Below are 18,684 nucleotides of genomic sequence, written 5' to 3' on the forward strand. Positions count from 1 at the left end.
GTTACAGTTGTGGGTCCCAAGGACACCCCTGGACATAGTCTGCATTTAAAGTTCCAGCCAGCACTATCAGAAGATAGGTTCAAACTGAAGGCAGCAGCAACCAGGTGGAACGATAGAGGGTCAGCCACTTAGCTAACATTAACCACTTGCCTGCCCAGTTTAGGCTCCAAAAATCATTTCAGTTGCATTTGAGAGAGGATTCTATAGAGTCCTGCAAATGAATTGCTGCCAAATATTACTCATGGAAAATTATTATGGATGGAATCTTATAGGAGCCTGAACGTTAGGCTTAAGGCATCATTTGTGTTGGAATTCACTAGAGGTGCTGAAAGGCCTAACTCAATATCAGGAGTAACTCACTGCATCTTTTACACATTTGCCAAGCAGCAAGATGAATTTCTCACTTAACAACAGTGAGTTGATAATGAAGGCTCACTCACTCTGAGCCTCCCTGGAGGCTTACAGGATCTCTAACTTTCCTTAACTTGCCTTTTGTCATTTTTGCTTTCAGCTAGAGATAGCAGGCTCAGAATGCTGCTGTCTTGGTGGGCCATTCAGTGTAGACACCAAGCCAGGAGGCTTGTCACAATTGTCAGCAGTTCTCAGCTGAGACAAGGGGGATAGCCTTCAGTCAGGGGGTCCTAGCATAGAAAGCCAAGGGCACCTTCTAACACCAGTCCAGGGGCTTGGATACAGTTAGTCAGCCTCTTGGGGTGGTCAGAATGAGGATGCTCTTCATATAAAAAGTGTGGAGCCAAATGTGGAGCAGCCTATCACTTCCTGACTTTCCTGACTCTTCCTTCTCTGCAATGGGCTAGTTTGGCCTGGAATGAGAGAGAAATAGATATTAAAAGAGGTGAAAGAGGGTGTGTGATGATATTGTGGTTTTAAGAGATGTGTTCTATCCTGGTTTCTTTCAGAGAAAGATTGGGGAACAGGTGATGAGCAGTCTATTAGAAGATAAACAACTTGTGAGGCCTTGGTTTCTTTTTAGTTGGAACAATAAAAGCAGCCTGAATGGGTTTGATCAAGCTCTCACAGATCCATGATTTTTACTTAGCTTTCAGAAGTTATTGCTGGGGTCTCAGCAGGGTTAGAAGGTAGTGAATCTCTCCTGGCTGCTACACTCTGTCTCTCTGAGTTTTCTCTCAGATTATCTTCTGATGTTCTTTCTTCCTGGATTGGAGAACTGCATGTGAGACAATCTGTTTTCTGAATCTGCCTTTTTCCAAGGGTGTGTTTATGGGATATTACTATATTGGAACAGTTACTGTCAGTAGTAAAATAATCTATTATTCTGTTAAGTTTTACAATAGAGTTAAGTTATTCCAAGTTCATTTTTCTTTTATTGTATTTTAACTACTGTGTTTGAATAAAATGTGTTTTGCTTTACATTGAATAGCTTGACCAATTGAATTGCATCTGGAACACAGCACCTCACATTTACCTTCTAGTATAGGCTACCTTCTTAATATATATTGAGGGGGTCTGGTCTGGTCCATAACAGGAGGCACAACTGTTAATTTTGTTGCAGGCTGGGAGCAAGTGAGTAGGCAGCACTGAGCCAATGCAGGGTCAATCGTGTTGGGGCTGTGGTCAGTGACAGTGAGTGAGTGCTGTTGTTGCAGATATGAGTGAGAATGGTAAAGCATGAGATGTGTTGGCTTGTGGTGCTATAGCAGAGAAAGAGTGAGTATAAGGTATTGTGGAGAAGATGGTGGCACTTACCCTGGTGGAGCAGAAGTGGTCATTAATCTCTTTTACACTGCTGGGCATTCAACCAGATGGCCAAGACTGCGCTCACCCATATGGGGACGAGGGTGTCATGGCCTACTCAGCTGCACCTGAGGTAGAGGGTGTCCCATCTCTGCACCAATTTAACCACTGATACTTCTATGTCCCTGCCTGGAAAGTCCATGGCAAATGTCAGGAGCTGTGCAGTGCAGCTCCAGGCTAACAGTGCTTGATGGAATGCACAATGGCCTTCTGAGCATGGTGCCAACACCGGCAATGCCAGTCCATTTTGGAATGTACCGGCAATAGTGAGTTGTTCTGGGGAAGGTGCGTAGTACAATGGGACTAGAATTAGGTGTGATGGACAGCATAAGGTTGGGACAGGAAGTCAATGAGGCAAGTTTGGATAAGATCAGGTGAGAAAACTTGCCAGGCCTTGCAGCCTAAAACCTTCCAATAAACACGATGCAACTGGCACTTAGCCACAAATACCTAAGATTCAGTCCTGTGTAATAGTGGAAGTTTTAGGGTGAGGACCCATTGATCAGAATTACTCCACTAGTCATTGTTATTCCTCATATCCTTCCAAACTAAAATAGAATGTGGCATAACTAGGATGATAATAATGAGAGTGAGTTTGAGTCAGAGTGAGCTGGAAATACAGGAATTATTTGATGTAAATGATACTGCGAATTTACACTATATAGTCCATAAATATTTAAAAGGCATGTATAAATGGGATTTGAAGGTGAATTCAACCTTTGAGTTACTTTAATGAATTTAAAATCTTTAGTTTCAGTTTAATAACAGTACTGATGTCTATAATTACTTTTATTACATCACATTTCAATATTGAAATCTAATTGTTGGAAAAGGTGCCTAAATTCCAGATTAAAGATCAGCACATCATAATCCTCTCACAAATTTTACTGAATTGAATGATGATAATGCACCAAGTACTGTATAAATTACCAGCTCCAGAAGTCATTACAGACACTAAAGCTACAAATAACTTACACAGTCCTTGAGCAACAGTAAGGTAAACATATGTGCATTCCTATATATGAAGTTACCTCATTACTCGTGTCAAACACCACTCCACAGCTGAGGCATCAGGCATTGTAACGTATTCCCACATCATTACCATCGGCTATCTAGGATGTGCATTTAAAGTACTTAAGGGAAAATTATTTCCAAATCTGTGGTTTTTGCTTACAGTCTCTTCTACATTTACAGCTGAGGCATGGAGCTCAGTGAGTGAAGAAATGTGGGTGTGATCGTTCATGCTGCTACTTTCTAACAAAGTAGATACAATAACTATCTTTCTAACACTAGCTGCACAAAGTAATTCTTCTGACTCAGATCAAACTACAGGAATGCCATTCAGGTGTTGTACAGGTGAAACATCAGTTAACCATTATCCAGCATAATATGAAGGTCATTTCTATTGTAAGCAATTACTATAGCTGTATGTCATAGGAGATTTTCTTAACATGAAGGCACAAGCAACCAATTTATCAAAGAACCCCAACAGTGTGGAAGAAGGCCATTTGGTCTATCGAGTCCACACCAACTCTCTGAAGATCATCCCACCCAAATTCAACCCCCTACCCTATCCTTGTAACCCTGCATTTCCCAAGGCTAATCCGCCTAGCCTACACATCCCTGGACACGATGGGCAATTTAGCATGGCCAATCTACCTAACCTGCACATCTTTGGACTATGGGAGGAAACCGGAACACCCGGAGGAAAACGACACATATATGGGGAGAATGTGCAAACTCCACACAGACAGTCACCCAAGGCCGGGATCAAGCCCAGGTCCCCAGTGCTGTGAGGCAGCAGTGCTAACCACTGAGCCTCTGTGCCACCATGTTGTGCTTGTACAAACACAAAGGATCTAAATAGAGTTTAAAAGTAAAGTACGTGAGGATGTTGGGGCTGGGCATCTAGAGTTGCAACATAGGGGACAGAAGTAAATCATAGGTAGGAAATACATCACAGGAAGCCAAGGAAGAACTTACGCAAACAGAACTAAAAGGAAAACTGATCCAGTTGTTTGCAGAAAAGTGAGTAAATTGGGAAAAGAACATGATCTAGAAAACTAGGTAATTTAAACTTGTGGATGCAATGGTGGATTACAGCCTCAATAAAAGCAAACTACTGTAGATGCCAGAGATCTGAAATAAAAATGGAATGCATTACAGAAACGCATCAGGTAATGCAGCATATGTGGAGAGTGAAACAGAGTTAACTTTTCCAGTCCCATAGAAAATCTTGTCTCAACGTCCTGGACTTTGTTGGAAAATGTGGGTTGGCAGCATTGGAGATGAGGTTCTGATGCTCTGATCAATCTAGGGAGCCATGCATTACTCTCTGGACAGTGTGCCCCACAATCTGAGTATGCTGTGCTCTGCATAACTGAAGCAAGCAACAAAAGGATATGATGGACTCCCTGAGTCAGGAGAGCGACAGTAGTCTTCTGAGGACAAAGATGAGGACATTGAATAGGAGAAATCTCACCTTCATGTTAGAACGCTGCAGCATCAGCTGCCACAAGCCAGACAGGACTTAATTGTTGACTGTAATTGTTGACACTTGTTGACTGTAAATTTGTTGATTGAAAGGCAAGCAGTCTTGTGTATTCACAGAGATAAATTCAGCTTATGCTTGTTTGTTTATTGTTTCCTTTTGCTGTTGCTGAATAAAAGCAAATGTTTTGAACCATATGAAGAATTTCTGGTATGATATAGTTCGCCAATGAACAATTAGACAATGTTGAGCTACAATGACATAAGGAAAAGGTAGCGCTCCTTAGACAGAGTTCTAAGATAAGATGAGGCAAAGGACAATTATGACGTGTAGTGTGTTCCTTAAACAGCAATAGATTTAAGAATGTGCACTTTTATTTGCAATGAAGTATCAGCCATGCAACTTATGTGCCCTGAAATGCATTTGTTTTCTTGTTACTCACCATAATTTGTACAGTAGATAGTAACTCCTGGCTGATAGTGCTTGATCTTAGGTACATGACTGGGCTTTAAAGCTGGTATCGATGTTAAGAAATCCTGGGAGGTGCTAGTAATGATCAGTACTTCTGTCCGTGGTCAGACGGGCAAGTTATGAATGGGATACCAAAGAGACATGGGTAATGAAGTGATCTCTGGAAAATAGTGTGAGAAATCTCACTAGGCCTCATGGAGAGAAACCCTCCATTAAATTCAACAAAATGAGTACTTCGCTGATTTCTGGTAAAATTCAGGCCATTGTTTCATTTGCAACAGTTAAGTTTATTTGCTTTGCAAGCTGAAAACAGCCTTATTTTTTCCTTTGATTGAAGCAGTATCTAGTTTCTCATTTTCATCCCATGATCCAAAAATCAAAGAAAAAAGATCTGTTACAGGTAACCAACCGATTAATAGGAATAGGATTGAGAGAAAAGAAGGTAAGGCTCATTGAGAAAATAAACTCGGAGCTGGAATGGAGGGAAATTATTAGAGAATCTAAGAGAATGATGCAACTTCAAAGCTAGAACATGGTGGAGCCTTGGAGGACATTTGGCCTGGTGGGCTGATGGAAGTGAGAGATGCAGCGTAAGATGATTGATCTTAAATTTTAGTGGCAAAGAAGACCATGCGCACCTCACAGTGAGGCAAGGTAGGGAAAGAAGGCAAATCACAAGGACTGTGGTAGAAAAAAGAAACCAGTGGCGATCTTTGCAATATCCTTGTATGTTCTGATGTGGAATTAGCAGACAAAAGCAGGAACTCAATGTTGCCTTCTGTGGTCCAGCTGGATAATGAATGGTTGATCAAATTGCTCACCATATCCATTCAAAGTGTGCACCCCTCAAAGATGAGGAACTCATCGGGGGAATGGCCAGGTAAAGACAGATTAATGGTTTTGAAGTAATCAAGTCAGTATATGCAGAAATGTTGGGATGAACAGAGGGTCAAAGGTCAAGAATTTCATATGAGTAGTTGTAAGTGAATTGAGATCTCTTTACTTTTTGGAAACTGTTACAAAAGAAAATGGGATTAGGTCGAGAAAGGGAAATGTAGTGGGAAGTGATACAAAGAGGATCTATCAGTGTTTGATAGGAAAGGAATAGTGAGACCATTGCCATTGTTAAATAAAAACCTGACCACCAATTTTAATGTTAAGCTGGTGTTGCAAAGACAGACAATAAAATCTGCTCCAGAAATCTACACCTGGTTATTTTAACTTCTGGATCTCATTTATATTCAATTGGCTCTATTTCTGTTCCATGTGGGAGGATCAGCAAGGGAAATTAGAATAATCTCAAGAAGGAAACAACTTGAATGTGGGTTTCAGCAGCAGGTGGGCTGTTAGTGGGATGTGAATGGGTTGTGCTAAAATGGGAACACTGGCTGAGGAGAGGGGACTACTTATAATGTCAGCTCCACGGAGCCAGGTAGGCAAGTTGGCTGATCAGCAATTGTTATTCATTTGTTTTTGGAATGAAGGCATCGGTGGAAAGACCAGGATTCATTCCCAATTCATAATTGGCCTTGAGAAAGCAGTGCTAACCAGATTTCTTCAATCACTACACTCCATGAATAATATAGATATATATATGATGCTGTTAGGGAGACAGTTCCAAGTAAATGTGGTATTTGGAGGGTAACTTGCAATTTGTGTTGTTCCCATGCATTTGTTCTCCTTGTTCTTTCAATTGATAGAGGTCATGGATTTGAAAGTTGCTATGTAAAGAATGTTGCTGAATTGATGTAATGCATCTTGTAAATAGCACACAAGGCTGCTACTTTGTACCAGGGATTGGAGGAAATAAATATTTAAGTCTCAGGATGGGGCACTGATTAAAGTGGCTGCACTGTCTTGGATGGTATCAATGTTCTTGAGAGTTCTTGGAGGTGCAATCAAGCAGCAAGTGGGAGTGTTTAAGCTCTTGACTTGTGCCTTGAATAGAGTGAAAAAAATCTGGGAGTCTCGACGTGTATTCTCATGGCAGAATTCCCAGCTTCTAGCTTCCTCTTATCGTTACAATATTTATATGTCTGGTTCAGTTTATTTTTTGGTCAGTTGTAATCCCCAATCTGTTAATGGTGGGGGATTCAGAGATGATACTATCATTAAATATGAAGCGGAGATGTCTACTTTCTCTCTTATTTGAGATGCTGGTTGTCTAAAACTTTTGTGATGTGACTATCACTTGCCACTTACTAACTCAAGCCTTGATATAGTCCATATCGCCAAGATACAGTATTTGACAATAGTGAAGAGCACTGACCACTGTGCAGTCTTCAGTGAACATTCTCATTTCTGAACTTAAGTTGGAAGCAAGGTCATTGATGAAGCTGCTGAGGATTGTTGGTCTGGGACACTACACTGTGGAACTCCTGCAGAGATGTCCTAAGGATGAGATGATTGATTTCCAAAAACCACAACCCTCTTCCCTTTTGCCAGGTATAACTCCAATAAATTGTGAGTTGTGTGCCGGATTACTATTGGCTTCTGTTTAACTGGAACATCTTGAAAGGACACTCAGTGAAATGTTGCCTCAATGTCAGGGATAATTATTCTCATCTCACTTCAGTTTAGTGGAAATGAAGTGAAGCAAGAGACCAAGCTTAGGTGCAGACCGTCTAGGAAAGAACATCTTGGAAACTATGGGGGAAACCAGAAAAGGATGCCAATTCAGAGCTAAAGTAGGGAGAAGTCTACTGGAAATTTGATTGATGGTTTGGATGAGGGTGAAGAAGCTGCTGTAACAGCCGGGGATGTCAGCAGCTTTGACTTGCTGGCAGAACTCTGTGTCAGGAAGTTGGCAGTTCAAATTTAATTCAGAGATCTTAGTACACAAAATGAGTTGATATTTCAGTACAGTACTGGAAGTGAGATGATAAACAGAGCCCCCCATCTTGCCTTCACAGGTGGTTGTGAAAGATCCGTAGATAGCAAAAACTGCAGATGCTGGATTCAGAGTCAATACAGTGTGGAGCTGGAGAAACAATGTCGATCAGGCAGCATGAGAGGAGCAGGAGAGTCTATATTTCGGGTCTGGACCCTTCATCAGGAGTCCTGATAAAGGGTCCAGACCCGAAATGTCAACTCTCATACTACTGTGATGCAGCCTGATCTGTTGTGTTCCTCCAGCTCCATACTGTATTGACTTGGTTACGAAAGATCCATTAGCAGAATTGAAGAAAAGCAGGGATGTTCACCCCAGTATTTTGGACAATATTTATCCCTCAGCCAATACTACTAAAACAAATTGTCTGATTATTAACTGATTTCAGTTTATGGGACGTTATAGGGTCAAATTCATTGTCCTGCTGGCTGTTTCAATACGATATTTCACAGGTAGTTAAATACACGGGATATTTTGATGTCATGAAAGACACCACATAAATGAGAATTTTGGTACAAGAGCTAAGATGCAAGAGTATGAAAAATATTGTTTTGTGACTTCGTTTGGAATGCCAAATTATAAGACAACTAGATTTTCATGGAATTTGTTAACAATGATAATCTAACAGTTTCTATGAAGGGCAGCCAATATACAATGCTAGTTTTACACCTAGATAGCAATTTAAAAATCTATGCCTACATATCTGCGTCCGCAGACACTAGACATGAGATATTGCTGTACAGGCAAACCAATCTTAAAATGTCACTGATCTGCTCAGAATATTCCAACTTGCAAAGTCCATCATTAAGGAGCATTTAAATTTTGGAAAAATAAGGCTAATACATTTCAATTCAAAAAAGGAAAGGATAGTCCTTGCTATTTCACGATTTCCCAAAGGACTTTACAAGCAATCTGTTTCCTTTCTGAAGTGTAGTTAGTATTGTTGTGTAGACAAATGTATAAAGCCTGACAAATGATGCATATTTCTATTTTTACCTATTTCTGCAGTAAAATTGGCACTGATGACATAAGAACACAAGAATATATGAACTAGGAGCAGGAGTAGGCCATCCGGCCCTTCGAGCCTGCTCCACCATTCAATAAGATCATGGCTGATCTTTTCGTGGACTCAGATCCACTTACCCGCATTCTCACCGTATCCCTTAATTCCTTTATTGTTCAAAAAAAATCTATCTTATCTTTGAAAAGGTTTACTGAAGTAGCGTCAACTACTTCACTGGGCAAGGAATTCCATAGATTAACAACCCTCTGGGTGAAGAAATTCCTTCTCCGTTCAGTCCTAAATCTGCTCCCTCTAACCTTGAGGCTATGCCCTCTTGTCCTAGCTTCACCTGCCAGTGGAAACATCCTCTCTACTTCTATCTTATCTATTCCCTTCATAATTTTATATGTTTCTGTAAGATCCCCCCTCAATCTTCTGAATTCCAATGAATATAATCCCAATCTACTCAGTATAATCCCAATCTACTCAGTATTGCAGTTTAATTCCAAAGGACTTTGGTGCTGTAACATACTCATGAAGGACTCTTACTTCAGCAGACTATAAAGGGAGAGAGGAGAACAACCGATTAGCAAAGCTGGTGGATTCAATCCTATTACATTTGTCAGAAATACTGGTGGAATTTCAGAGTCCAATTTGCAATATTGTGAGCTCTAGAAATATTCTACTCTGTGTGCATCCCACTCAATATTACTGGATCAGAAAAAAACGGTGCAGCTCAGAGTTTCTTTCAACAATGTATTTCAACCTAAGCTATTTTTATCCCACAGATCTGAATTCCAACATGCTTCCTCACTGAGGCAAAATTCCTCATGCCAACTTAAACATGAATCCAGGCTCTGTTCTAGTTAGCGGGAGTTCTAACTAGTAAGGTACAGATTGGGTACTCCTCAATGCCTGAAATTGAATGAATATATCAAAAGCTCAAATGTTCATTCATGAATATCATTACTATTATTTTAATCACAAAGGAAATACAAGGTTGATACTGTCAGCATCCTTTTTGAGCAGGATATATTGCAAGATAAGTTTTGGAACAGCTAAATGGTAAGGATCATTGTTGTTTAATGTTACTTTGCAAAGGTTAGAATTGGCACCCCAGTGGTTTACTAGTTTTTGTGGAAGTGGCAATCTGTGTCTGGGAGAGACCACTATGTAGAAGAGCTGGCAGATTAAATGATCAGAAATGAAGCAACAAAGAGGAAATGGAGGTTGGGTCGGGGGGAATGAGGGAGAAGATATGGGGAAATAGAGTGGAACCAGTTCTGTTGCACTAAATATAAAAGTACTGTGTAATTTGACGTGAATTAATCTGCAGACTGCTTCCAGTCGACGTACACAATGTGTGAATAATTGAAAGTCAATTGACTGAAAAAAAAGCCATTGAACACTTTGAAATTCAATGGAATGATAATTATTTAATCCCCTAATAAGTGTAATTTTGTTGCTTTTAATGTTATTTCTTCCCTTCATCTGTTTTAAGAAGTTGATTTTGATCCCAAATTAATGTATAAGGAGGAGGAGCAGTGTCCTTGCAATACGATGCTCCAGAAATTCCACTGCGCAGTTGTTTCAGTAGCATAGATCAGAGTTGTATATTATGATGCAATCCCCACAACCTGACCAGGCTCCTGAAACCAACGCTTATTCATTTACTCTGCCCCTTCACCCAACCACATACTACCTTTTCCCTTCACCCACCTAACACCCTATCCATCTACCACCAACTTGCCATCCTAACCCCACACTTGCATAGCCACCCTTTAAACATAGCTGTCAAAGTAACTGCTGGACACTTAAACATGGAATATCATGTACTTGCTGCTGAAAGAGGGGATATGATTGCTGCTGATGGCTGCAATGGTTCCTGGACAGGTCGCTGCTGTTTTGCAACAGGAATTTCTACAGTCAAAGTCATCTAACTGTAAATAAATCTTTTTCTGTCCAAACAGAGTTGGAAGCCTCCGTTTGGAATCTCTGGGCCATCATCACTAGGGTAAATTAAGCCTGCCTCTCAACAGTCTGATCCCAACTTGTCTTTTCAATTAGTGGGTCAAAAATCTGACACTTTGTGAATTCTGCTTCAGAAAGATAGCCAAAGCCAACAATACCCTTGATGAACATGAAATGTGTGTATGACCATGAAAAATTTCAGTGACCTCTTCTAAAAGTTTGCTATTGTGCAGTCTTTTATTTGGCTTGGCAATCTCTGATAGCACTTGAGTGGTTGTACTGCTAGAATTTTTAATCTATACAACTTCACCTGTCGAATTCAGCTTTGTAATTTTTTCCTTTGCTGTCATCGGCATTCACATTCTAATCATCTATGCTCCAGTGGAGGTGAATATTTTGAGATAATCCAATTGATGTTTTCCCCTTCTGACCACCACTTTTTAAATCAACTTCATCTTCTTGTTCGGAAATCTATTACTTAAACAATAAGCCTGATATGAATGCAAAACATCCAGCTCAGTGAAATCTGTATTGAAGGTTGTCATTGTGGAAAGCATTGTTATTTATATAAAAGAAATTCTGGCATGCTTTAGAGGAAAAGAAACTGTGGAAAAGATAATTTGGACTTTGCTAGTAGAGTTAATTATTTCCTTATCTTACTTTGCCAAGTTGCTGCTACATAGAAATGTTTGAGTGAAAGTTTAGATACACCAGTTCTTAAAAATTCTCTTCAGCCTGGTAAGGATTTCCAATTAACCTTTACTTTGTGCTGGAGATGTAAAGGGCTTGACACTGTAGTCTATACAACTAAACAGAATGAATGATTTACGATGCCATGGGCTGAATATTGAAACTACAGTTATCAGCTTGATCTTCACAAGTAAGACAGCAACTTCATCAAAAGTTTTTGGTTATCTTTCTTTCTTTACAACCACATAAATCATGTATCATCTTGGGGAAGCACCCGAAATACGTTATGTACGTGATCACTGTGTATGATAATAGTATGTGTTTTATATTGCCCTCTGGACAGAGAAGGTTTACTAGGATATGAATTTAACTCTTCCCTGCCAATAGGTTTGTAGACTGGAAGGCCACATTAAATCCAAAACATGCTGTACCCGCCATATAACTTCCCAGCCCTGCCCCTCTGAGTGATAGGGACGGTGATATGGCAGCCTGCTGACACATAGGCCAATTGAGGTCTCTTTGTGGTCATCCATTAGGATTTAACTGATGGCAAAAAGGGTCACACCTTATCGGCATTCATTTCCTGCTTGGAAGCTTTTCCAGCATGGAGTGGTGTTGGATGGAGGAGCTCCCTGTTAAACGGGCATCCTCAGCCCATTGGAGGCCTCTCCTATCCCCATGATGCAACCTAACTGCGGACTCCTCCACATCCTGGTTTTTCGTCCAGCAACTGTTCACTTGCCCCTGCTTACTGAGACCTACTAGCTTGACCCCAGACAGATCCCAGATTTAGCTATCATCCAATTGAAATGCCTTCCTCATATGCCATGCTACAGTCCTGGCAGTGGCCACTGCTTCAGGTCGCACTGGCAATACAGAAAAGCTGCTGGCCTCTGATTGGCCAATCATGAGAGTTTGGGAATTAAGTATCTGTTTAATTCAGCCCCAAACATTTTCTGACATGATGATTCATCACCATCACTACCATATGATGAAATCTTCCTAAGACTGGCCTTTCAACTGTTTCCTTATGAGCGTCTTCATTTAGCCCCAGCAGTCCATGGGCTGAAGTTTCAATTGAGAGACATGGCAGAGATCACAGGGAGAGCTGTTCATTGAAAATTGCATTCCTGGGAAGTGTCACTAATACCAATTCCTCTGGAATACACAGTTTTCAAAAGGAAGGGTTGGTGGAGTGGGAGTATGGGGGTACTGAGATAATCACAGACCTCCAATTAAGTAATTGTTGCGTTAATTGATGAACTCATTAAAAAGGCCTCAGACAAGCAATTTTTAATTTTTCAATTGGGATGCATGGGTAAAATGGGACATGTCAGGGTGCAAACGGCATGAACGCAGCAGGGAGCCAGAGAGAGCTAATCGATGCACTGGTCATTAGATTTGAGAAGTGGAGAATTATACTCTACCAGTAGCACTAAGTTGCTGCAGCAAGAGCTGAGAGGTTTGCATTTGCAAACAGTGATAGGACTCCTGAAAGGGATGTGAAACTGTTGGCATCACTTGGGCAGAGATGGGCAGATGAAGCCCTGATAAATAAACAAGTGCCACTGGAGGGACCTGAGATGGGAGAAAGTTATGCTAATACTAAGAGTAGAAAGGAGGACATTTACCAGAAATATCATCCTGGTCAGGAAGTGACCAGAGGAATACAACAAGGTGCTGCAAGGGAAAGAAGTCACTAGCTAAAACATTGGTTGTATGAAGAATGTGTTACCTGCAAATGACCGATCCTCAGTGCTAGAGAAAACTGCACCTATCCAAATAGTTGTTCTCATACTTTTGAACTCCAAGCTCCAGTATTTGAGGTGTCACAGGCACCATGGCAATCCCTTACATATCGCCTTTAAAGCCACCACTACCCTGAATCTTTATGTTTCTGAGTCTTCCAAGGATCAGCTGGGACCTGGGTAGCATCTTGCTCATCACATCACAAGGTGGGCTATGGATATTGACTTCTCAAGACATTATGTCCATTTTGAGGTCAATGGGCTAGCAAAGGGTCAGAAAGGATAGGAGTTTGGCACCATCTATGGATTCACTCAGGCTAAGTGGGATCATAGACTGCAGCTATGTATTTGTTAAGTCACCAACAGCAGTCAGGCTCCTGAAAAGAAAAGGCACCTTTTCACAGAATGTCAACTTGTCTATGACCTCAAAAGCATTTGTTTAGGTCTATACCCAATTCCCATACAAATGTTATGATTCCTTTCTCCTATAAAAGATTACAAGTGACGCACTTCTTGTGGCCAACATGTGGTGATTGAATGGCTGCTGGAGTATATGGATTATCCTCTGATGAGGGGCAGCTGGCATGCAGATATCATTAGAGAGAAGTACTACAAACAGTAACTCAAACTAGTGTTAGAGTCAACAGGTTATACAGCATGGAAACAGGCCCTTTGGCCCAACTGTCCATGTTCACCAGGTTTCCTAAACTGAACTAGTCCCATTTGCCTGCGTTTGGCCCATATCCCTCTAAACCATTGCTATTAATGTATCAGTCCAAATGTCTATTAAATGTTGTAATTGTATCTTCCTCTACCATTTCCTCTGGCAGCTTTTTCCATATGCGCACCCCCAGCTCCCTGTGTGAAAAAGTTGCGGCTCAGGTTCCTTTGGAATCTTTCCCCTTTCACCTTAAACCTACGCCTCTAGTTTTGGACTGCCCTACTCCGGAGAAAAGATTTGGGTATTCACCTTATCTCTGCCCCTTATGATTTTATAAACCGATATAAAGTCACCCTTCAGCCTCCTACGCTCCATGGGAAAACAGAGTCCCAGCGTATCCACCATTTCCTTGTAACTCAGGCCTTCTGGTGTCAGTCACATCCTTGTAAATCTTTTCTGCACCCTTTCCAATTTAATAACATCGTTTCTATTGCAGGGCACTCAGAATTTGACGCAGTACTCCAAATATGGCTTTATCAATGTATTGTACAGCTATAACATGACATCCCAACTCCTGTGCTTAATGCCCTGACTGATGAAGGCAAGTGTGCCAAACACCACCTTCATCTACCTGTCTACTGTGATACTACTTTCAGGGAACTATGTACTGGCACCCTTAGGTTTCTCTGTTAGATAACACTCCCCAGGGCCCTTCCATTAACTGTGTAAGCCCTGCCTGTTTTTTCTTACCAAAATGCCAACACCTTCCATTTATCTGAATTAAACTCCATCTGCCATTGCTCAGCCCACTGGCCCAGTTGATACTGTTGTACTCTTAGATAACCTTCTTCGCTGTGCAATTTTGGTGTCATCTGCAAACTTACTAATGTACTGAACAGATCGTTGGGATCTTGTAGATATGTTTTCAATGTCTTGACTTGTCGAATAGCAATGTCCAGGGAAGGCCAACAAGAGTGTCTGATACTGTGGCTGACAGCTATGCGGCGCACAACATGACTACATTGGCAGATCAGGAGCTGGAAGAAGAGAAGGGTCTGAAAATCACATTTCCCTGCAGTTGATTAAATGGTTAAATGATATTTATAGCAGTTTTTCAAGAGCAATAATTTAGTTGTTGAATCCACCAATTCTTGTATTTTGTCATTAAAATGTCCCTTGGATTGAATTTTTCTTTTGCTTATAAATCCGATAAATAGCTGTGACTTATTGTGGAAAAAAGTATCATAATGTCCTTACTTTTAAGTCAGGAAAGCCAGGTTCAAGTTCCATCTGTTCCAGACTTGTGCGATAACAGCTCTGAACAGGTTGATATAAATAATATCGGGTAGTGCCCCTAGAGGGGCACTTGTGGTGCTGTGCTAGAGTCCCTATCCTTGAGCTAGGATGCCCGCATTCAAGTTCCACTTCCTTTAGAGGTAAGTGTCATAACAAGTCTGATTTAGAAAATACTTTTCCAAAAAGTAAATAGCTTCTGCAATGACCTTAAAAAAAAATGTTGTTAGAAGGACTTTAAAGATCTCAACAGGTTTCAACAGAATGTAATGTTTCTGTTGTTAAACAGAGAGCCAGTTTCATTCTGATGTACATGAGGTAAGAAGCGAGAAAGCAAGCAAAAGAATGAGTCGTCTAAATCGACCTAAATCAATAAAATTCCACTGCGATCCAGTTTTATTTCAAATGTTATCCAATTAACCTATCTCCTAAAAATCCGGTAGTTGCAAGTTGCCTGTTGTGATTGTTATAAGTGTATTGGTGCTATAGTTTACCTGCTGTGATTACGATTAAAGTTTTGGTGCATTAGGTTGCCTGATGTGATGGTTATGAAACTATTGGTACTGCAGGCTCCCTGATATGATTGTTGCAACATTATTGGTCCTCTAAGTCAGCAGTATAGAAAATCTCTTATGTTCTTGTTCACACTAAGCTGGATAATGCTATGAAAGGATTTGTGCCCAGTGTTTCTTTTAAACCAAAGATCTTGATTTATTGACATTGGAGTAAATGGTTAAATGTAACTTATTTGAGTAATAGCTACTGAGCATGACTCTAAGTAACTGTGTCATTGGGATATCAGATCACATGGAACCTGAACCTGGGTCCTTAGAGTTCCAAAGAGACATCCTCTCTTACTATCCCATATAGTTATGTTCAAAATCCTGTTGATATTCAAATAAAACAAAGAACTGTGGATGCTGAAGATCTGAAACAAGCAAAAACAGAAATTGCCGGACTAACTTAGCAAGTCTGGCTGTGTTTGTGGACAGAAGGCAGAGCTAACATTTCAGAATAGAAGGGTCACAGGCCTCAAACTGTTAACTCTTCACTGATTCTGCCAGATCTGCTGAGTTTCTCCAGCAAGTTCTGTTTTTGTCTGTTGATATTTACTCACCCGAGTGTAGACCTGATCCTACTTTAAGGTAAGAGTGCTAAACTTACCAATGGAACTGGAGAAAAGTGGCGAGCTCAGTGGTAGCATAGTGCTACAGTGAAAAACAAGGCCAGCCCAGCCCCTGATAACAAAGATATGGAAATTTCTGAAGAGCACCAAGAAGCTGTGAGAAGAATTTAGTGCCCATCCAGGAACTAGCTTGTAGTGAAGGAAAGCTCAAATAAAGCTGGCAAAGTATGAGAAAAGCCCAGAGCACTGAACATTGCAAATTACTGTAGTGCTTGTAACGAGGTTAGCCAGCTGGACCTCATAGAATATGAGTTCCCTGATTTGATCAGATTAATAGCCTCAATCAGGGAGCCCTGGCTGACATATAAAAATAGGACTATCAGATATCCTATTAGCTCTGAAAGCTGGTTCCAAGGGAGCTCGATCAGTGTTATGGACTCTCCACTTGTAAATGGTGGACTTGGTGATTGGATACTGGCCTCTGTGGAGTTATTTCAGTGGTGATGAGAGTGGCATTAAAGATGGAACCATGCAAAAGTGTCTACTAGCTGATGCCCAACTGGACTTCAAAAAACAATACAACTGACTTTAACATTGGAAAATGTGGCAAGTGGAGCATATGAGTTGCAGGGTATTCTGATGGTAGTGGACACCCTCGCCAGGATGACTGAGCTTGGGGAACATTACTTGAGTGAAGGCAATTGCATAGCCTCACTCAGAACATATCCTAAACAGAGGGACATGAGGTCAGCCTACAGCAAAACCCAAAACAAAGCCAATTCTTAGCCAAACAGTCAGGATCCTGGCTGGCAAGCCATTGTACTTGCTGCTGGTATGCAGATTCGAGACAGCAAAAGAGTGTCGCTGGACCTAAATTGAATAAGAGAATTCATAGACTGTTATCAATGAGAGCGCACACCCTGGAAAGTCCACCTATTTTGGTTTGGAGCAATTAAATTGTTTAGCAACATCCAAAGCAGAAACAATCAAAATAAATGTTTGGTTAAATTGTCATCCAGATCTAATGGATAGTCGATACCAGTGCGGCCAGTTCAGTGATAGCAGAACCAGTTTTTAACAAAATTCATTCTGGACTCCAGACCTCGGTAAGACTGAGAACCTATAGTGGGGAACCTTTACAGATTAAGGGTACAATCTTGATTCCAGTCTCTTATGAGAAGTAGCTGGTTCAGTTACCAGTGTCTATAGTAAAAGGCTCAGGCCCAAGCTTGATGGGGCAAAATTGATTGAGAAAGATTTGCTTAGATAGGCTCAACATTTTTCAATTAGAAAATGGCTGCCTTAGTGAAGTCCTAATTAAATATTCAGAACTTTTTCAGGAAGGTCGAGAGACTGTCAAAGGAGCCAAGGCCACCTTGCATAGTAACCAGGAAGCAATTCCACAATTTCGCAAGGCCCACCCAGTGTCGTTTGCCTTACTGGAAAAAGTAGAGGTAGAAATCAGAAGATTGGAAGGTGAAGGAATCATCAAACCAGTGCAAATTGCAGAATGGGTGGCATCGGTCGTACCAATTGTGAAGCCCAACGGGTTGGTTCGCCTTTATGGGGATTCTAAACAAATGGCAAACTGTTTCTTGCAGCTGGATAAATACCCAATCCTTCCCACAGAGGATTTATACACAAAGCTGTTTGGAGTGCTCTCCTTCATGAAGGTAGGCATGAGCCATGCATATTTGGAATTGTGGTTAGATGTGGATTCCCAGAAGTATGCTACAATTAATGTCCATAAGGGTTTGTACCAATATACTATTCTGCCATTTGGGATATCATCAACCCGTGCAAGTTTTCAGCTGATAATGGAAAACATTTTACAAGGTCTACCCCAGATTGCCATTTGTCTAGATGACATGCTAATGACAGAAAAGACCATCCCTCAGAAAGGAAAAATATGTTTACCAGGCACCCCAAGTGACCTGCTTGAGCTGCAGAATCATCAAGACCGGATTACATCTGTTGGAACATAAATTGAAGGCAGAAAAGTTCATACATAACCTGGCCTCCATCCTGACACCTTTGCATCAACTCATAAAAAAGGGTCAGCCTTGCAAATGGTCATGTAGTCAAGCCATAGCTTTCATGGAAGTGAAGGAACAACTATTATCTTCTGAGATGTTGGCACACTGTGATCCCAAGTGAGATCTGTTATTGGCATGTGATGCCTCCCTGTACAGCATCGGGGTAGTATTGGCTCATAGGTGGCCCAATGGAGAGGGACACCCAATAGCATATGCATCCAGGGCATTGGCTAATGTAGGGCATAAATACGCTTAGGTAGAGAAGGAAGGTTTGATAGTCATATTTGGAGTCAAGTTGTACCATTACATTTATGGATGTAAATTTGTAATAATCGTAGACCACAAAGGTGTATTGCATGCACTTCTGGTCTCCCTCCTATAGGAAGGATGTTGTGAAACTCGAAAGGGTTCAGAAAATATTTACAAGAATGTTGCCAGGGTTGGAGGGTTTGAGCTATAGTGAGAGGCTGAATAGGCTGGAGCATTAGAGGCTGAGGGCTCACTCTATAGAGCTTTATAAAATCATGA

At 41.0% G+C, this 18,684-nt stretch overlaps 1 protein-coding gene across 5 annotated transcripts in view; it reads left to right on the forward strand.

Moving 5' to 3' along the window:
* The window catches only part of sgcd (sarcoglycan, delta (dystrophin-associated glycoprotein)), a 216,851-nt gene that overhangs the window by 41,401 nt on the left and 156,766 nt on the right, over positions 1-18,684 (forward strand). Inside the window, exon 1 of one of the 5 annotated variants that reach the window (XM_048603740.1) lies at positions 10,621-10,645. The exons of 3 other annotated variants lie outside the window; for them this stretch is intronic. Coding sequence is in view for 1 of the 2 variants with exons in the window: in XM_048603736.1 (XP_048459693.1) it covers positions 17,701-17,793 (93 nt within the window). In the remaining variant the exon portion in view is untranslated. Of the gene's footprint in view, positions 1-10,620; positions 10,646-17,614; positions 17,794-18,684 lie in introns of those variants that run through there. One more of the 5 variants, XM_048603736.1, reaches the window with a different exon arrangement.

Source organism: Rhincodon typus, chromosome 12 (genome assembly GCF_021869965.1).
Source record: "Rhincodon typus isolate 14 chromosome 12, sRhiTyp1.1, whole genome shotgun sequence".
NCBI classification, from domain to species: Eukaryota; Metazoa; Chordata; class Chondrichthyes; order Orectolobiformes; family Rhincodontidae; genus Rhincodon; species Rhincodon typus.